The sequence below is a fragment of the Filicampus tigris genome, chromosome 5 (assembly GCF_054856515.1).
Source record: "Filicampus tigris isolate MCC_2025a chromosome 5, RoL_Ftig_1.0, whole genome shotgun sequence".
NCBI classification, from domain to species: domain Eukaryota; kingdom Metazoa; phylum Chordata; class Actinopteri; order Syngnathiformes; family Syngnathidae; genus Filicampus; species Filicampus tigris.
In genome coordinates, this window is record NC_141221.1 from 8,007,264 (window position 1) to 8,026,472 (window position 19,209).

Consider the following 19,209-nt stretch of genomic DNA (forward strand, 5'->3'; position numbering starts at 1 on the left):
GACTGCGTTTTATGCTATTTTATCTTCTCTTGACGCATATTGCACCTTCTGGATAATTTCGTGGTCAAACATGCCTCTTTAATACATCCCTTTAGACAGACAGTAGTGCTTTCCCACCACATTTAACTGTTCTGTCAGTTACAAAGATAATAAACCGGTGACTTTAATGATAGTCAATGAGACATTTTTGAAAAAGAGGAAGTGTTTGACAGTGTGTTTAAAATATGTCTTAATGCAATCAAATTAACTGTGTTGCTAATCTTCGACATTCTGTATGTAAGATTCTAAAAACCACCAAAGACCCACCATCCTAAGATTTATATGGGAAACTATTTAGTTGTGTTCTTATGAAAATGAAAGCCTTCTAAAAACAAAACAAAACAAATAGGAAATGAATATTTGAAGATTCTCATAAGGTCTCAAGTTGTTTCAGGGATTCAAGCAAAATGACAGAAAAATATTTAGTGACGATTTTTATAGCAGTTTGTTTGTGCATGTACATTTTTTTCCATGTGTCCTAAGTGTAGTAAAATTGAGTCACAAGGTTTAAAATAAACAAATACTGTAATTTGTTAATTTATATATGTATGTAAAAAATATATAAACGTTTTAAGCTACTTAGGACCAATTCATACAGCTCAGTAAAAATGAATAAAATGTTCAACAAGAATAGCTGAATTATTCACGTTTATTCAGTCAGCTGATCTTAACAAAGATGTTGTTTTAATCAAGCCAGAACAATACTAATAACATAACTGTAAACAATAAACCTGAAACATGTATAAAATTGATATCATTTTGCTCCCTAAACAATGCATTACTGTAACTACATTTATCACCTACATCAAAAAGAGCATCTTTTCTCTTTTTTGGACAAGGTTGCTATGGTTACACCTCCATATGACAAGCCAGTAGGCTATCTATACAGTTAAAAAAACACATAAAGGAAAACTCAATGGCACATATTCTTTGTCATTTTACCATATTTATAATAACAGTAATAAAGATGATAATACTAGCAATATACCCTAGCAATATGTTAATATTCTTGAGCAAGATCTTTGTATGCTGGCATGTACACCACATATAAAAGCCATGGTATTCACACTGGATTCTAATGTACATGTTAACTGGACGTGATGTAGTGCAGTTAGGCTGAATGTTTCCACTGTTCAGTCTAAATAAACTATGCAGTTAGACAGATGCACAAAATCTAACACCCGCTTCCCTTCATGTCCATTTTACTCTACTTCACAAAAATCAATTAATTCTTTCTTAATATAGATTTACTTGCAGTATTGCCACTAGTCCCTCTATCATCAGTCTTTATAAACTGGCACGCACGCACACACTCCCTCATTCACACACACACGTACAATCTATAACTATAAATATGTTTTTCTTTTATATCATACATTCTCTGTTTTTCACTTTGGAATTTATTTCCTGACTTTAAGTAAATTGAGATGGTGTGCTTCCATTCGTTTAATTCCGCTGTTTTACAGTTTAAGGAGGAAAGAAAGTCATCTTGAAGCACCATTATAGAGCAACACCGACCTCTAGGGTTCATTTTTAGTCACCGCAGGTGAAGGTAAACTCTTTAAACTTCTCATATTTGGATTGGGTTGATTATCAGCTAAACATATATTCAGTTTATTATTAATAGTATTCTTTTAGAAAATATAAGCTCTGTTGTATTTGAGGATTCGTTTGACTCATGCATGTTGGACATTGTGCATGAAATGAAAACCAACTTCAATGGAAAAAGTCCAGTGTGATGTCAGTGTGATATATATATATATATATATATATATATATATATATATATATATATATATATATATATATATATATATATATATATATATATATATATATATATATATATATATATATATATATATATATATATATATATATATATATATATATATAAAATCAAAGCACTGAAAATTGAATTCACACTTGATTTTTTTTAAAAATCCCAGCAATACTTATTCTCTTACACATGCTGGAAAAGATGGAGTAAGGCGCTCTCTGGCCAAAAATGCAGGGTAACGTCACACACTCTGACCACTAGTTCTACTTGTACGTTATACGACTGACACAGACTTACAATGAATAATAAATATCGCATGATAATAATAATAATAATGATAATACTCTTGTTGCAATTTCTGACAATATCCCTGATTGTCTTGGTCCATTTTTTTCCTGCCACGGGCATGAAATAAACGACTGCTATGTTAGTTCTGTCACCTAAAAATTGTCCGTTTGTTGTCCTGCAGTGTGGCACACTTTTTTTTTCTGACAACGCAGGAAGGGGTATGCCACATGTGAGAGAAAGGCTGCCTAGAAAATGGATAAACTTTCCATTTTAATCACCTGCTTGTACCTTCAAATATTTTGTGTTTTTAAATATGTGGTCAGCTGAAATGCTCTTACAGTACGATGTGATGTGGTGTTGCGTCAGTGTGTTGTTTACTGGGCAATTTGTGGAGTGTTTTCCTGCATGTGTTCTTCTTAAATTTCAGTGGACTCTATCCTCTCCAGACGTGAAGGTCCTGCCCAAGGAGGGGCAAGCTGGTGAAGAGAAGGCGGGCCCTTCTGGTCTTCACAGGGCGGTGACAGGGTGAGGGTGATGGGGCCGGGCAGAGATGGTGGTGGTTGGGGCGACAGAGCTGAGAGGGACTGCGGAGGTGGCGAACCGGAAGAGGACGAAGGGGAGGTGTTGGTGACAGTGGTGGTAGGGACGGTGCACGCAGTACTGGGTTTGCTTCCAAGCTGGCTCATCCGTTTCTCCAAAGCCTGGTTCTTCTGCAGGGTCTCCACGTAGCTCAGCTGCAACTGGGCCTGGTATTTCAGCACCCGCTCCTTCTCGTCCTGCCAGGTGTGTCGCTCCTGGTCGAAGTTGAGGGCCTGGCGCTCGCGTTGCTGCCGCTCGAGGCGGAGGGCGGCCTGCAGCTGCTCCAGCTGTCTGCGCAGCTCGCCCGCCTCGTCCCAGTGAGCGTCCTGCTGCCGCTGCTGGGCCTCCTGACACAGCTGGGCCTCGTGGCGCAGCTGGGCCTCGTGGCGGAGGTGCGCGTCCTGGCGGAGTTGAGCTTCGTGCCGCAGGTGAGCGTCCTGCCGCATCTGCATGTCCTGCTGCGCGTGGGCGTCCTGACGCTGCTGCTGTTGCCACTGCGCTTCCTCGCGTTGCTGCCTCTGAGCCTCCTGCCTCTGGGCTTTGGCTTCGTCACTCTGAAGACTCAGCAGGGTGTCGGCCGTAGGTGGGAGGGAGTTGGTCGATTGATCGCCGGGAGTTCGCGGGCAGTGGACGATGCCCCAGGGTGGCAAGAGGCCCGCAGCAGCTAAGTTTGGGCTCATGACAACCTCGGCTCCTCTGCTGACTTCATTCAGGGCTCGTTTCAGACTCAACACCTCTGCCTCGAAAACACCAAGCTTCTCTCGCAGGATGGACACCTGGAGGAAGAAAAGATCAAACACTGTTGAGTGGTACTGTGCTCTTAACCCTCTCCATGCAGATGTTGCAGATTCGCAACAACTAATTGCTAATCCCCTGATTAATACACATTCATATTATAGGAGCCTTTTTTTTCCACTCATAAGTACTATTAAACTATTACTAAAACTTAATTTGAGCCCCCGAGAGGGTTCAAGCAGGGGTGTCAAACTCTGGTTTTGCATTATTTTGTGTGAATGCAAAAAGGTGTGCTTAATGACTTCCTACTGTTTGTGTTAAAGCAGCGCTGGGCAAGAAATCGACCTTAATAATTTTTTTTCACAACTCTTCTGATGAAGCATTGACTTACACTTAGTTGAATGCGACTTTGTCATGTCCTGAACTGCTTTACGGCATACTCACTTCCTCCTTTCGCTATAAGGACGGAAGTCGATTCGAACGTCTACGCGCTCTTACTGGTGTCATGGCAGAAGCCCCAATACAAACATAGAAACAAAAGTATTATTTAAACAAAATTAGATTCATTACCTCATCGCTATTCATCTTTCACACAGCCATTGAAATAGAAATGTAATTCAGTCCAACTTGCAGGCCAGCGATAGCTCAGGATTTTCACGACACTATACTTTGCGCATGGGAAATGTGGTTGATTTTTGTCAAAACACTACCGCTTCTGTCCACATGGCGTCGCAATAATCAACAAAAACTGACATATGACACTGTTGCTTTAAGTGCTAGTGCGCATATTTGTTTGGAATATGTGAAATTTAATGAGCCTCATGTGAAGGTGGTTGGTTTACATTAAATAATTTAACTGATTACAGTAATTTATGTACCATGAGTTCATTGTGTACATGCTAGATACATGGTATTGATCGTTTACATTTGAAGTGCTTTGCTGTCAAAAGCATTTCATTTTTTTGCTTGTCACTTGTACGTCAATCTAAAAAAAAAAACAGCTGACAAATCGGTGCAGTAAAGATCTCAAGAAACTCCATCTTAATTTAGATGATCCTCACGCTATTGCATCAAGTGCACGTATGCATATTTTATCTACGTAAGCTTCTTATCAGCTCATCCAGCACAAAAGATCAAATTGTTTTGGCTTTGGCTGAATGTTGTTCAATCCCCACTTCGACATGCTCCCGTTACTCCTTCCCAGCGTGGATTTTGCGGATTAGAATTTCAATTATTTGGATTTACTGGAAACCTACAGCCAACTGTTGCACTTATTGGAAACTAGATTATGTGTTTTGTTCTCTTGACCCTTTTTTGTTGATAAATATTGCTATTGAATTCCAAGTCAATGCTTTCACTTTTGAGTATAGCAAAGCAGATTTTTGGGGGTTCCTCATTAATTGAAATGCATTGCATATTACTGAGAGGTGTTTCTAATATTTTGCTCTTATGGAGCTAAATTTATACGCTCGAGGTGATAAAAGGTTGTTTTCCATCACAATACAGGAAGTGAAGTTGGAACTGACCTCCGACAGAGTCCTCCTCAGGTCTGCCTCGCACTTCTCCAGCTCCAGACTCTTGGCGCTGTAGGACTCCTTCAGTCCAAGCATGGCCTCCTCCTGCTCCCTCAGCTGGGCATTGAGCTCCTTGAGCTGGCCCCTCAGCGCCACCATCTCTCCGGCTCGTTGCGTCACCTCAGCTTGGCTTTCCCTCAGCTGCTGCTTCAGCAGGGAGATCTCGCCGGCCTTCTGACACACCTGCAACAAAAGGGGATTTAGAGGGGGTGAGTTTTTACGTTAGTGTGTTTTTTCCATTTCCCTGAACTCTCGCGGGGCTGAATTTATCTGCAAAATTGCAGACGCAGACATTTACACACACTTGGCCCCTTCTGATCTCCACTGTGGATCAAAGCTTGGAATTTAGTCATGACATAAGATGCCTGCAAATCTTGTGAGACATTAAGTTCACAAAAGTGTTTATCTTTTTTTGGGGGGCTTTTTATATATATTTGTTTGAGTGTGCTATCTTACATAATGAATACAGTAGGATCTTTGCGGCGATGTTAAAATGCTTATATTCAAATGCGGATATTTGAACACAAACAGTGCAGCAACACATGTAGACCAACAATATAACACTCTTTGCAGTCATGGGCAAATCATCTATATCCTTTGCAAAAAACAACTTATTATTACAGCAGTTTACAGGGTCACTTAGAGTAATTGTGAAACTCTTATTCGTTTGTTTCTGCATGACTGTTCCGTACTGCCCTCCGGTGGCCAAGCCAGGCACACCAGAAGGAGCCACAATGAATTAATCAAGATGCACAGACTATTTAATTCTCTAAAGTCTGTTTAATCATGTTATTATATTTTTTTCCTATAGTTGTATATTTTTTTAAAAGACATTCTCAAGTGCCTATTTTTCCTATTAAAAAGCACCGAAAAAATATTTCTTGTCTTTTGGGGGGAGGTTGGAACAAATTGATAGCATTTGCATTCATTTTAATAGATAAAGATTATTTGAGAGAAGTGTTTTGCGTTACTATCGTGGTCAAGGAATCAATTAAAGTTGTATCTCAAGGCACCATTATACACATTATTGTAAACTTAAACAGTGGGTAAGTTCTCTTTATACTTGATGGTTAAAGAGGAAGTAAGTGAGCGGTGATTGGTCGTTACCTGAGCCCTGAGCAACCGTGATGTCATTTTCAGTCGACAGAAGTGACAAAATGGCTAAAAAGTGATACAGAGGTACTGTATCTTACCTCCCACTTGGTCTCCTCCAGACGTGGCAATATGTCAGCCTGCTCCTTCCTGTAATCTAGACACTTTCTCTCCAGCTCCTCTCGCTGAGCGAGCAGGGCTGCCATCTCCTCCTGAAGTCTTCTCTTGTCTTGGGACAAACGGGTTATCTGGGCCTGCAGGGCGGTCTGCGAGCGCTGTGCGCGCCGCGTAACCTGCAGATAAATACTGAATAACTTTTGTGGCCATTTTGCATTCAGCAGAGATTTTATTTGCTGTATATAAATGCTTGATACATTGAAATGATTCAAACTAACCACATTTCAAAAACAAAACAGAAACAAAAATTATCTATAATGAAAAATCCTAAACTATTATAACCCTGCTATCTGCATAATGTAATGCGGACTTTGAGGGGGACTGAGACAACGTGTCGTCTCATCTTAAGGGCAGTGGTTAGAGCCAGAGCGTATGGCCAAGTCACCTGCTGCAAGCGTGAGGCATAGTTCTGTCTCAGCTCGTCCATCTGTCGCTCCCACACGCGCTGCTTCTCCTCAAACACCTGAATGATGGCGGCTTCACTTTGGTCCAGGTTGCGGCGCATGTGCTGCACCTAGTGGTCCAGCAAGGCATTTTAAAATATTATAATACATTATTGTAATGCAAGATAGGTGAAGATAGTACATTTTCTAGCTTTGGGCTTCATTAGATTTGTTGTGATCTGCAGAGATGGTTCATTCAGTTATGGGACTGAACTGCCCATTTTGGGGATGGAGGATGAGAAGCTTTTTAAAAAGCTAAGCTAGGAAATTAGCCAGCTGATGAGCTTTAAATAATGTTTATGAATTATGACATTTCTGCCGTTAGCAGGCGTCATGCACGGACATATTGTTTAATTTTTTGTGGGACGGACTGACAAAATGTAAGAATGGAAGCGCTTTAAAGGGACGAGGGCGGACGGGGTCAGAGGACAATTCTTTTTATGGATAAGGACGGAGGGACAATGACGGAAGGGTGCCCAGGTTGCAGACGGAGGACGGACCGGCAGAAATATGGTCGGGTGTCCATCTCTGGTAATTTGTCAATGCTGCAGTTAATGAAATTAACTTGCACGGATCACCACCTGCATATACTGACCTCTTGCTCTTTCTCCCACAAGCGGTCCTCCAGGTCCTGGATGATGTCATCCGAGGAAGGGGAGGGGCGTAACGGTCCCGGTGCGTCACTCATGTGACTCAGCCTCTGATAGGACGAGGAGCTCTTTCCCGACGAAGATCGACCGCTGTCTGAGGCACAAAGCCCGTTCTGGAGACAAAATTTCAAAAATGTGTGTAATCATGATGTCATACAGGGATGAAGGTGTGTAGGAGTACCTACCTGGTACCCGGGCTTATCCATCTTGTCCAAGCCGGCTGCTGCCCCAGCCATGCCCAACCTGTTGATGTGGCTTGTGGAAGCACTTAGCGGCCCCAATACAGCTGGAGGTCCACAACCAGAGCCCGAACCCGTGTAGGTGGGCAGGCTGGTCAGAGAGTTCCTGCCTGAGTCAGACATTCCCCCCTGAACCACTTCATTAGGATTTCCCACTCCCTCACCTCTGCTGACCCTCACCGGACTTTGTTGGTCCAGGAGCAGGGCCTCTGGCACCTCTCCTGACTCTCCCCCTCCACCATCTCTGCCTCTCCTGCCACCTCTCCCCTCACAGAAGCCTTCGCCCCTCGCCTCACTTTTGCCTTCGCTCCCAGTCCCACCTGCCTGGCCCACAAGATTCTGCATGGAGTGGAAACTCTTCGGAACCACTGGTTTGAAGGCAGAGGGACGGACAAGGCCAGAGTCTCTCTGCATTGCCTGGGAAATAGATAGTGGGATGATGACATTAATATATTAATTAGTGACTATAAAACTACAGCAGAAATTGATGAATTCAGCCATTCATTTCCTGTTGCACTGATCTTGTCCAGGCTCAAGCTGAAGCCGGAGCCTTTCCCTGCAAACTTGATCAACTGCCAATCACTGGAGTGACACAGACAACCAGAGACAGACAAATCGGTGAGGTTGCAGGTCTAGCAGCTTTAGCAGGAAAGCCCAGACTTCCTTCTCCCCAACCACTTCATCTGAAATCCAGCTCTTTTGGAGGGATCCCGGGGCATTCCCAGGCCAGCCGGGAGACATAGTCTCTCGGTGTAACTTGGTTCATCCCCAGGGCTTCCAGGGATGTGTCTGGTGCACCTCACCAGAAGGCATGCTAATCAAATGCCCGTGCCACCTCATCTGTCTCCTCTCGATGCGATAGAGTAGTGTCTCTACTCTACTCTAGCCTCTCCTGAATGATTCAGCTTCGCAGCCTATCTCAAGGGGAAAGCCCTGCAGAGGAAAATTCATTTCGGCCACTTGTAACCGTGATCTCGTTCTCTCATTCACGAGCCACCGCTCATGACAATAGATGAAGGTGGGAAGATCGACAAGGAACATCAAGAGCCTCGCCTTTCGGCTCAGCTTCTTCTTCGCCACGGCAGAGCGATACAGAGGCCGCATCACTGCACACACTGCACCGATCAGCCTTTTGCTCTCTAGCTCCAGTTCTTCCCTCACTCGTGAACCCAAGATACTTGAACTCATTCACTTGGGGCAGGATCTCATTGCTGACCTGGTGAGGGCACGCCTCCCTTTGCCGACTGAGGACCATGGCCTCAGATTTGGAGGTGCTTGTTCTCATTCCAACCACTTCACACCCATTTCAGACGGATCTTAAAACATACATGTAAACATTACCTTCATCTAACCTTTTGAATTGTATGTCCAACTGTTCAAAAGTTCTGAGCTTTTTGCACAACTTGATCTTCTCTAACAAAGACCTGAACAGCAAAATTCACAACAGATGATTGATCCATGAATCAACCAATAAAATTCCTGGTTCAAGTGGAATTTAAACAGTCTTCTTCATCATGCTGTTGACATTTTGACATTATGAGACCAAGATGACAACTAACAATTGATCAGCAGTACCTTGCCAGGCTTCAACAGGTCAGTGGCCCTCTGCGCTTAGAGTGTCATCGACAGGTTACAACAGAGATACAAAGAAATGCGTGGAAGCGGGCGCTCTCAGAAATGTTCAGGGATTAAACATCTGTTGTGAATTTTGCTGTTGAGCTTCTTGTTAGAGAGCAGCACATTGTACAAAAAGTAGTGAAACATTGTGCAGTTGGACGTATGCATTCAAAGTTCATGGTGAGAAACTTCTGTGTTTGAATCTAGGATGTCTTTGCATGTTCTCCCTGTCTTCGCGTGGGCCTCATCATTTTCATAGTCCAAAACTAAGACTGGACAGTTGAGAAGTTTGAATGTGTCTGACTGTTTGTCCTATCATTGACAGCTGATCAATTCGGGGTCCAACCTCTTACACTAAGGCAGGGTATACAAATTTGATTTCTGGTTTAGCTTAAAATAAGCAATATTGAATCATATTTCTACAGGTGTAGGTAGCAAAATGCACTAGTTTTAGGACATCAGAGAGGTTTTTGGGGTTAGGTAAGTTTTTATCCATGTTAGGGGGAGGCCATTTTGCCACTTGTTGTTGACTGAAAATGACATGACAGTGCTTAAGGGCTCAAGTAATAACCGTCAGGACTCACTTGTTTTGTGGGAATGGCCATTTGACATCCGCAAGCTGTGCCCTCACTGTGATGTCTTTTTCAGTCGACAGCAAGTGGCAAAATGCCCGCCCTCTGAGATGGATAAAAGCGGGTGGATTTTGCTGCTTAATTTATATTCCACAAACACACTACTAATCAGAGTACAGTGTTTAGATTAGTTTGGGGTGCATACTGTCGAGTATATTTTCGAGAGCATTTTTGTCTTAACTTCACCTTTAAGAAACCTTGCTAAATCCAATTTTCCTGTTCGATTGGCAGATAATTTGACTTACCGTAAATGAATTCTTCCTCATTTTATTGCTTTGCGCCTCATTTTCGAGCCCAGTTTTGGCGAATAGATGGACAACGCTTCAGTCGAATCAAGAATAAGAAACCACAAGGTATCCAGAAGTACCTGCTCCAATTTTCCTGACACCGCCATGATTTTGGGTGGGTTGTGTCCCGCTGGGTTGTTTTCACCGTCATTTCTGGTCGCCACCATCTCTCTGTGCTGATGCTGGTTCACCCCAACACTGTTCTTCTCGTTCGCTCCTCGGCCAACGACGTTCCCGCAGACATCCAGACCGGCGGCCTGCATCTCTCTCTCCCGTTCCAGTCGTTCCCCCTCCAGCCTCTCTCGTTCCCTCTCCCTCTCTCGCTCCCGTTCTCGCTCCCGCTCCCTTTCGATCTTCTCCCTCTCGATCCTCTCCCTCTCCCTCTCCCGGGCCCTCTCCCGTTCCCTTTCTCGCTCTCGCTCCAGTCTCTCTCTCTCCACCCGTTCCCTCTCTCTCTCCCGGTTCCTCTCCCGCTCTCGTTCTCTATCCAACCTCTCCCGGTCCCAGTCTCGATCCCGGTCCCTGTCCCTCCCCCGTTCTCGTTGCCTCTCCCTCTCCCACTCCCGCCTGAGGGCCGCGTTGCCACACTCCAGCTGACTGTTGTTGTTGGGCGGCGCCATGGTACATTCCGTGTTGGTGGTGGAGGCCGTTTCGGTGGGCCGATCGGTACAGGTGCCGGTGCCGATACTAACGCTCCCTCGCTCGTCACTCGAGGCCGTCCCGTCGGATATAGTTGCGGGGGGGCGGGGCAGACGCTCTGCGCTGCAGCTGCGGTCACCAGGGCAACGGCGTGAAAGAGGTGGAGCGCGGGGCAGCGTGGTCCTCGTGCCTACGGACTTCATGGCAAATTCCTGCTCGCCTGCCACCCCACTGCCAACACTGCCCATAGTGAGGGGGTCAAAGGTCAGGGGTTAGAGGTTAGGAGTCAGGTTTGAGGAGGGTCACAGAAACATTTGGATGCAGTGTGGGTCATCACAACCTAATGCAGGTAGTGGGGGCACACACACTAGAGGAACACAGAGAAATGAGAGGTGTTATACAATATTGTTATTGCATTAATAGGGTTAGATTCAGATGACTAAATGAAGAGCAGACTTGCTTGGTGTTGACCGAATGACATGAAACTGTATCCTATTATGGATGATTTCTAATTATTCAGGCCCCATGTTATGTGACATTTTACGGAAGATTTCCTCAAAACATGTCTTTGCCACTTTCACACAGACAGTCCTGAAAACATTTGGAAACAAAATTTGGAAACGGAGCACAAGAGGAACAGTCTTAGGCACTTTCTCACTGATAGCAGCATGCTACATGCTAAACTAAGATGAACATTAGGGATCATTTATCATCTGAAGCATCCATCCATCCATTATCTATACCGCTTATCCTCACTAGGATCGCGTGCGTGCTGGAGCCTATCCCAGCTGTTTTCGGGCTGTAGGCGGGGGACACCCTGAATTGGTTGCCAGCCAATCGCAGGGCACACAGAGACAAACAAACATCCGCACTCACAATTCACAATTACACCTAGGGGCAATTTAGAGTGTCCAATCAACTTACCATGCATGTTTTTGGAATGTGGGAGGAAACCGGAGTACCCGGAGAAAACCCACGCAGGCACGGGGAGAACATGCAAACTCCACACAGGGAGGCCGGAGCCGGGATCGAACCCACGACCTCTGAACTGTGAGGCGGACGTGCTAACCAGTCGACCGCCGTGCCGCCTCATCTGAAGCATCAGAATAAAAATGTAAATCATCTTCCAAGTGACAAGTCGTGACAGACCATTCTAATGTTTACATTACGGGGCCCACACTAGCATGCGAAGAGTTTAGTGAGGCCCTTGTTTACTATGACCTAAGTTGCACTATGTGATGTGCTATGTATAAAACTAATAATAATGTTAATGAACAGGTGTGCTCATAAGTTTAGCATACACTGGCAGAATTTGTAAGACATGCACCATTTTTTGAAGAAAACATAAGCAAAATCTGTATTTCATCTGAAGCTACTTTTTTTTGCATTCCAAAAACTCTTCATGTAGTTCTGATTGAAATCTTTGTTACTCTACCTGACCATAGCTTGGTATCAACAGAGCCACTAATTTTCCACTTATTTTCTCGAGCTCTAAACACTACCAATCAGCATTTTCAAATCTATCTTTTTATATCCATGCGCAATAGTCAGTCCTCCGTCGGGATCTTAGAAAACCACTGATTATTTACACACAGACATTAATTACAATCAAAAGTCACGTGTGGAAATTTACCATTAATAGCCATTTAAACCTCTGTGTGTCAACATATGTGTATATTATCAGGCTAAACATTTAAGAGTATGTAAAACTTTTGATCAGGGACATTTGGGGATTTCAGCTCATGATTACAAAAATGTTGTTGGCGTTAAAAGTGACAAGAAATGGTTTCACCTGACCACTATCCATAAATAAAAGAACCGTTTTATGCATGATGTCAAATCTTCCATAAAATTGCCAATATTTCATCAATTCTCAGGGTGTGTAATATTTACGAGCACAACGCATATGCACGACAACGTGCAGCTGCTAAAATCATACGATTATTATTTTTGTTCAACAATAGCCTGTGTCTATTATTGTGATTGTAGTTTGCCAATGTTGTAGTGGTGTCCAACAGTGCTGCATCATACTAGTAATAACATCTTATTTTTATATGTTATGGCGGCTAAGTGTAAACCACACACAAACATGTCCAGTCCCAAAACAAGTATGGATGTTAGATACAGTACATCATTACTTCCTCTTTGGTAGCAGTAGTAGCAGTACAATGAGTAATAGTCGTAGTAGTAGTCGTAGTAGTCGAATAGTGTGTCTTATAAGTGCCTCGGTGGCACTCTCCCCTCCACTCACGACTCCCCCCTCTCTCTCCCTCTTTCCTCTGCATCCCTGGGCGGCAAGGGCGGCTTTATAGCAGCATCCGCATCGAGCCCTCATTGCACCGCGCTTCCACGCACTCACTAGGCCCCGTGGCTGCAGCCCCACGCGTGGAGTCCCCTCCGCCATCCTAAACCCCGAATCAAATCCACGGGCCTCGTTGACATTGGCGCACGTTCAAACGCACCATCTATTGATTACGATGATATACATATATGGGCCTATATATTTTTTTGTACCCCTCCCCACCTCCAAGCGACTGTGCACAGCAACCGTAGCGATGCTTCCCGTCGTCACAGGCGATACTCACTATTTTTTTTACAGCGTGCGGGGAAGCGGGCTCCGTGTTGTTGTTCCGCTGTTAGTGCCGCGTCCCCCGGGCCCCGATCATCGTGCGATGCGGCCGCGCGTCGGTGCAGCTCAGGATGTCGTCCTCGACCGCTGTCAGCGTCGGATGCTGATGATGGAGTCGCTGGGTTGATACGCGCATCAGCTGAGAGACACACACCCACTTCTGGACCCGCCCCTCCGGCTGCATAATGCAAACGCCCCCTTTTGGCATCCGGCCAGTCGGTGCTCTCCCTCGGGAGAATGGCCTGGATGGACGTGGAGATGGATGGATGGGATGGAAATCGGTTCGACAAATGATTCGGCAGCCGTGTTTTTAATGCCAGCTGCAGTGGCGACAACGTACAATGTTTTGTCTCTTTCTGGCTATGAGGCACAAGGTAATCAAAATATTACAAGCAGCTCTTAATTTGGTGACGTTCTTCTCTGGACTATAGGTTTCCCACCCCTGCATTAAGAGATGCGAGTGTACCTAATGAAGAGTCCAGTAGTTTGGTAGTAAAGATACTGGAATGCTGTGATCAGTGCTCAATAATGACTGATTATTGGAAACTAATGTAAATTATTGGTTTACATCCGCACTCTTGCTGAAATACAGTCAGAATGACGTAATAGCAAATTTGCATAGAAAAACGTTGCCTACTTTCCACACAGGTGCTTTTTGTCAGTTGGCCAGAAGAGGACGCCATGATCTTTAAAATCCAGCTCTTTTGGGCCCTCAGTCCTTGTCATGTGTTAGTGATCAGCTCCATGAATTTTTTTTCCCCCCAAATGAAATAAGTGTAACTTTGTAATTTTCCTGACGTTTCAGATTTCTAATGGTTCATTTCGGGAAATTATAACTATATGATAGCGCATAAGGCAAAAATAACAACTGCTGCCACGCGGTCACGGCCTGCCTTTCACTGTCAGTTTTGATTCTACAATATAAGTCCAAATTGGGGGAGGACACTTGCCGTTATCTCAAGTACAACTCACACTGTAAGCAGTAAGCACACACAGCGATTTTTGTCTGTTTCTCACATTTAAACCTTGTATGTGTAACGTAGTTTTGTTACTCAGCCAGTGTTCATGGGTCTGGTGGACCCGCTACAGTTTTGGGTCTTCAAAGCAACACAATCAAATCATTTTCTCTTAAAATACTCAACAGATGTTATGTTTACTGCATCCCAATTGCAAGTCATATGAACAGCAAACATTGTTAATACTGTATTTGCCCTTTACCTTTGTTAGCTCACATTTATGAATTAATGTACCTACTCCTTTTTTAAAAATAAAATGTAATACAAAAAAAAAGAAAATCCCATAACAGTGTGTTACCACCATGAGGAGAAGGTTTCAGATACGCCTTGGGTCATTTGATAAAAACAGAATATGGGTCGCACGGACCTGAACACCATACAAGGGTTAAAAAATTGGTTAAATTGTTGAAAATTGGGTTGTGTGTATCCTGCTTGACAGGGATAAAAATGCCATGTGAAAATATAATTAGAGCCGTGTAATTCAGCTCTGAACCCTGCAAATGTTGTCCCCTTTGCCTTGTATTAAACGTGAAATATGACATTAGTTGCCAATGCGAAAACCAGCAAAGACTTGAGGTCTTTTCACAGTCAATTTTTGAGCACGAAATCCCTTTGTGCTGCCTGTTCCTGGGCTCCTATAAAAGCACCGCAGTCACAGTCAAGTCATGAGTAAAATTCCTCCTGTCCTGCAGCCTCACTTAGCTTTAACAGTTCAACAAAGTAGAAGTTAGAAGAAATGTCTGGGGTTGTTCATACAAGTGGAAGCACTTTGGGACGGTGCATGTGCATTATCACAGGAGCCTCGAAGGGATTCGGACGGGCCCTGGCACACCTCGTAAGTATATAGTCGGCATATTGGTTGGAAAGAAAACATAAGAGAGGAGACAATGTCATGTGTTCTTCCAGGCGTTACACCATCTCAAGCCGGGCTCCGTTCTGCTGCTGGTGGCTCGCTCCAGGCCTTTGCTCCAGCAGCTGAAGGAGGAACTGCTGCAAAACCTCAAGGACATCCAGGACATGACCATTTACTGTACGTCAGCAGATCTGAGTACCAAAGAGGGCGTGGATGACTCTGTGGACATGGCAAGACAGCAAAATCTCAAGGAAATAGATCACGTGCTTCTTATCAATAATGCTGGTGAGGCTAACTTCCGCGGCTGTAAATGAGCACACTGATCCAAGTGCACATCTTCAATATGGTTTCTTTTCTCATGCTTAATTGCTCTACCAAGTAATAAGTTGCTTCAACCCTTTAACCATAAAGTGTCATGAATTTGTTTAAATGTAAGAAAGTACGATTATATTATTCACCACGTGATGGGATTAAATGAGAGTGACTTGTCATAGAAATAAATACACGTGAGTGACCTTCCGAAATTAAACGTTGATTCACTCTAACTTGAAAGTATTTACCAGAAATTCCTTTAAGAATTACACTTGTATTCTATTTCTTTCTATATGTTTATTTTTGGAGTGCAAAATTGTCAAAACAATTGTCAAAAAGCGAACATAATAGGAGGGTTAAAAAATTATATTCATATGTTATTCTTAATTGCCCCAAAAAGGTAAAAATGATAGTAGCGCCTGAAAGGCTGACCTTCACATTTTTCCATCCAAATGCGCAAGGCAACTACGATGAAAAGAAGCAAGTCTCGTGTAGTGAATCTTCTTGCGATATGCATATGAGCATGTCAACAGCTGATGAAAGTCCATCCAGCAGCCACTCCTGCAGAGAGTTAACATCCTGAGGAATGACGCACATTTGTAATATCAGTCAATAATGCAAAGAAAAATGCAATATTAAAGTTGTAAAACATTGTGCATTTTAATTGAGTGAAATAAGTACCGGTATTTGACCTAGAAGCAAAACCTAAAATAGTACTTGGTGGAAAAAGCACAGATGTTTCTTGTAGGTGGTCACCAGGTTTGCTAACAGTTCACAAAGGATTTTAGGTCTTGAAATTAGATCACTCCATGACCTCCATAATATGCTTCTTCTTGAGCAAATTTTTTGTTTCTCTCACAATAAGTTTTGATTCATTGCCATGCTCGAAATCCCAACCATGACCCGGCTTCAGTGTTCTTGCTGAGGAAATGAGATTTGTGTGTTTTTTCTCGCCGCCAGCCTCACTGGGCGACATCTCCCCATTCGAGAAGTTCACTGAGCTCGACCGGGTGAATTCCTACCTGGCCCTCAACGTCAGCTCGGTGCTGGCGCTGACCGCGGGAGTGTTGCAGGCCTTTCCGCCGCGAGCTGGACTGCGATGGAGCGTAGTCAACTGCTCCTCAATATTTGCAGTGCAGGCGCTGCCTTCCTGGGTGCTCTACTGCACCGCCAAAGCGGCCAGGGAGATGATGTTCAGGGTGCTGGCAGCCGAGAATCCCAACGTCAAAGTGCTCAGCTACTCGCCGGGTACGTGCGGACTTAAATTTCGCCTATAACAACAGAGAATGTAGTGTTCCTTCTTTATTTTGTGGTTCATTGTTTGCGCCGCTGCTCTATTGTATTTTTTAAGTAGTTGTTTCTTATGGGGTTTTTACTTCCTTTTATGCCACACTCGCTGATGCACATTTCAGTTATCAAACATACATAAAAAAAATGAGATGCTGTCTGTCACTCATGCCGAGATGCGCACACACAGAGTCACTGACGTCAAATGGCACCCCACCAGGCCCCGCCTCTTAACTCATTCACTGCCATTGATGAATTTACACGTCTTTTCACAGTTCAGCCATTCAACATCAGGAATTTATTCATATTTTTTTCAAACGTTAGAGTAAAAGAGGGTCTGAAAATATCTGGCAGTGAATGAGTTAAAGGCATGCGCACAGACACTACAATATTTTCTGTACATTTTATCCTTGCTTGCGCTTTATGTATTAAAATGTTTACAATGTGTTTAAAAATGTGTTTGAATGTGCTAAAACATTGGATTTTTTAAAAAAAATAAATGGTCTTTCTATATTACAAATTTGCACCTAGTCCTCGTGAGTCTAAACTATAATAAGACATTTTGTGATATTTTTTCTCATCTTCCAGGGCCAATGGACACAGAGATGCAGGAGAATATTCGGAGGCTGACTGGCATCAATTATCATCTGCACCCATGCCGGGATTCTGCAATCAAGCTAATGAGGCTTCTTTTAGACAATGACTTTGCCACAGGCTCGCACCTTGATTTCTTTGAATTGTGATCTTAACAGCAGGCATGTTACTAATAGGTAAGAGTAGGCAAGGAGGAATTATTTTCCAGATCTATATGCTACATGCATGGATTAAAAGACAAGTTTTGTCTTACTTCTGCATTGCTTAATCAAGGGTCAAAAAGGCCAAATGCTGGACTGGACGAAGAGAATGAGCACATCTCTCGGATTTTAAAATTAGCATTTCACGCTTCGCATGCTTGCTAATGTAGAATTTATTGACAGTTTTCCAGACTCGCCATTCCATTAAGACAAATGACTCTCCTTTTTACAGTCAACTACAAGAATTGGTACTTAAAATTGGGTTGAAGTGATTAAGTTAGCCTCACGAGACCCACGTTTGTCCTTTTAAAAAGTTAACACCCTCTCGTACAATCAGCGTTCATCGTTAGTTGTTTTTATTGTTTCATTTTGTTTTATCCTATTCAGTTCTCATTCTTTGCTACTCCTTTCACAGTGGTTCGTTTTCTTATGACGTACCTCTTCCAATTTCCATGCCAATTTTGAGAATAAACATGCACATCTTAAAACTTGCATTGTGGACGGTGTGTGTTTGAATCAAGGTTATTACCCTCTGAGCTTCACAACCAAACTCAAAACTCCTCAAATGTAGCATTTGATGGCATTTGAATTTATTGCAGGCATTAAACTCAAGTCTCCGTTAATTAATTAAATAAATAATTGCCCCATCATCGCTGCACCAATAATGACAGTTGTATGTACAGTGAACAAGTCTTCCGAGTATAAGCAGAAATGGAAATTTTTCTGATTGTTGTTTTACAGCATTAATGAAAGACGATACATTCCAAGGATGACTCCAATCTTTTTTAAGCTTTCGTTCTTGTAATAGGTGGACTAATAGCTAGTACATCTGCCTCAAAATTATGGGGTTCTGCGTTTGAATCTGAACTTATTCAGATCTGCTGCTGTCCAAACTTCCTTGATGGAGGGACACATACAAAACAATTGGAGAACCCTAGTGTTTATTAGCATACTAAAACTAATTCAGTAGTAGGTAACATCATAAGCAGTTACACTTATTTAAAAAAAAACTAAAACACTGCTCTATTACTGTAAACACTGTCGCAACCAAATGTACATAATTACGTACAGTAGAGTATGGAAACAATAACTGGAAATATGGCCTTTGTCTGGTGCTAAATTGCTAACATAGTATCTCTTGCAAGACCGGGGGTTGTTTATTGGTTGGCTTCCACAACAGTAGTGACTGCTTGGCCTATTTGTGAGTATGCGCGTGTGCGTGCATGTTAGAAAGCGCTAAAGTGGAGGCAGACTTTTTTGGGGGGGCGGTCTATAGGATGTGTGTGTCAATCTTCTCGCAGCTGTCCAACATCACCTCAGATTCCTGACGGACAGAAACAAGTGAGAGACAAAAATAACCCTGTGGAACATAGCAGCTACCAACTCATGAGAGCCATGGGGGTCTTCCTGTCCGTTAACACATGCATACATCCGCAAAAAAAACAAAAACAATCCTGAATGGTTTACAGTGTGCGAGTGAGTTAAAGAGGAATTCTGTTCCGATTTAAAGATATTTTGACAAATGTTTCCGACAGAGATGTCCCATT

At 43.3% G+C, this 19,209-nt stretch overlaps 2 protein-coding genes across 6 annotated transcripts; one reads left to right on the top strand and one right to left on the bottom strand.

Annotated features, from left to right (window-relative positions):
- Nucleotides 1-1,938: 1,938 nt before the first annotated feature.
- lzts3b (leucine zipper, putative tumor suppressor family member 3b) lies at nt 1,939-13,528 on the bottom strand. Of its 3 annotated transcripts, none has more exons than XM_086031665.1 (8): nt 13,357-13,528; nt 10,213-11,011; nt 7,543-8,013; nt 7,303-7,470; nt 6,650-6,778; nt 6,189-6,380; nt 4,948-5,178; nt 1,939-3,462 (listed from the first exon to the last, which is right to left on the bottom strand). In XM_086031665.1, the coding sequence occupies exons 2-8, from the start codon at nt 10,972-10,974 to the stop codon at nt 2,524-2,526; spliced, it is 2,892 nt and encodes a 963-aa protein (XP_085887791.1). In that variant the 5' UTR covers nt 10,975-11,011; nt 13,357-13,528; the 3' UTR covers nt 1,939-2,523. The 3 variants fall into 3 exon arrangements, with proteins under 3 accessions (XP_085887791.1, XP_085887789.1, XP_085887790.1); XM_086031663.1 differs by having other exon boundaries at nt 10,213-11,138; XM_086031664.1 differs by having other exon boundaries at nt 10,213-13,528.
- A 117-nt stretch (nt 13,529-13,645) lies between these two features.
- Nucleotides 13,646-18,156, top strand: sprb (sepiapterin reductase b). 3 transcript variants are annotated; one of them, XM_086030960.1, is made up of 5 exons: nt 13,646-13,774; nt 15,214-15,251; nt 15,323-15,554; nt 16,542-16,829; nt 17,457-18,156. In XM_086030960.1, the coding sequence occupies exons 1-5, from the start codon at nt 13,663-13,665 to the stop codon at nt 17,609-17,611; spliced, it is 825 nt and encodes a 274-aa protein (XP_085887086.1). In that variant the 5' UTR covers nt 13,646-13,662; the 3' UTR covers nt 17,612-18,156. The 3 variants fall into 3 exon arrangements, with proteins under 3 accessions (XP_085887086.1, XP_085887088.1, XP_085887087.1); XM_086030962.1 differs by having other exon boundaries at nt 13,647-13,774; nt 14,049-15,251; XM_086030961.1 differs by having other exon boundaries at nt 13,647-13,774; nt 15,109-15,251.
- Nucleotides 18,157-19,209: the final 1,053 nt, after the last annotated feature.

Bases quoted from the DNA above. Each gene is read 5' to 3' on its own strand.
- lzts3b (XM_086031663.1), bottom strand. From the start codon at position 11,019: ATGGGCAGTGTTGGCAGTGGGGTGGCAGGCGAGCAGGAATTTGCCATG. The intron at 6,381-6,649 runs GTGACTTGGCCA...ATTTATCTGCAG, and splicing joins ATGCCTCACGCTTGCAGCAG to GTTACGCGGCGCGCACAGCG. The intron at 5,179-6,188 runs GTAAGATACAGT...CTTTTGTTGCAG, and splicing joins TGGAGGAGACCAAGTGGGAG to GTGTGTCAGAAGGCCGGCGA.
- sprb (XM_086030960.1), top strand. From the start codon at position 13,663: ATGGATGGGATGGAAATCGGTTCGACAAATGATTCGGCAGCCGTGTTT. The intron at 13,775-15,213 runs GTAATCAAAATA...GCATTATCACAG, and splicing joins TTCTGGCTATGAGGCACAAG to GAGCCTCGAAGGGATTCGGA. The intron at 15,252-15,322 runs GTAAGTATATAG...GTGTTCTTCCAG, and splicing joins GACGGGCCCTGGCACACCTC to GCGTTACACCATCTCAAGCC.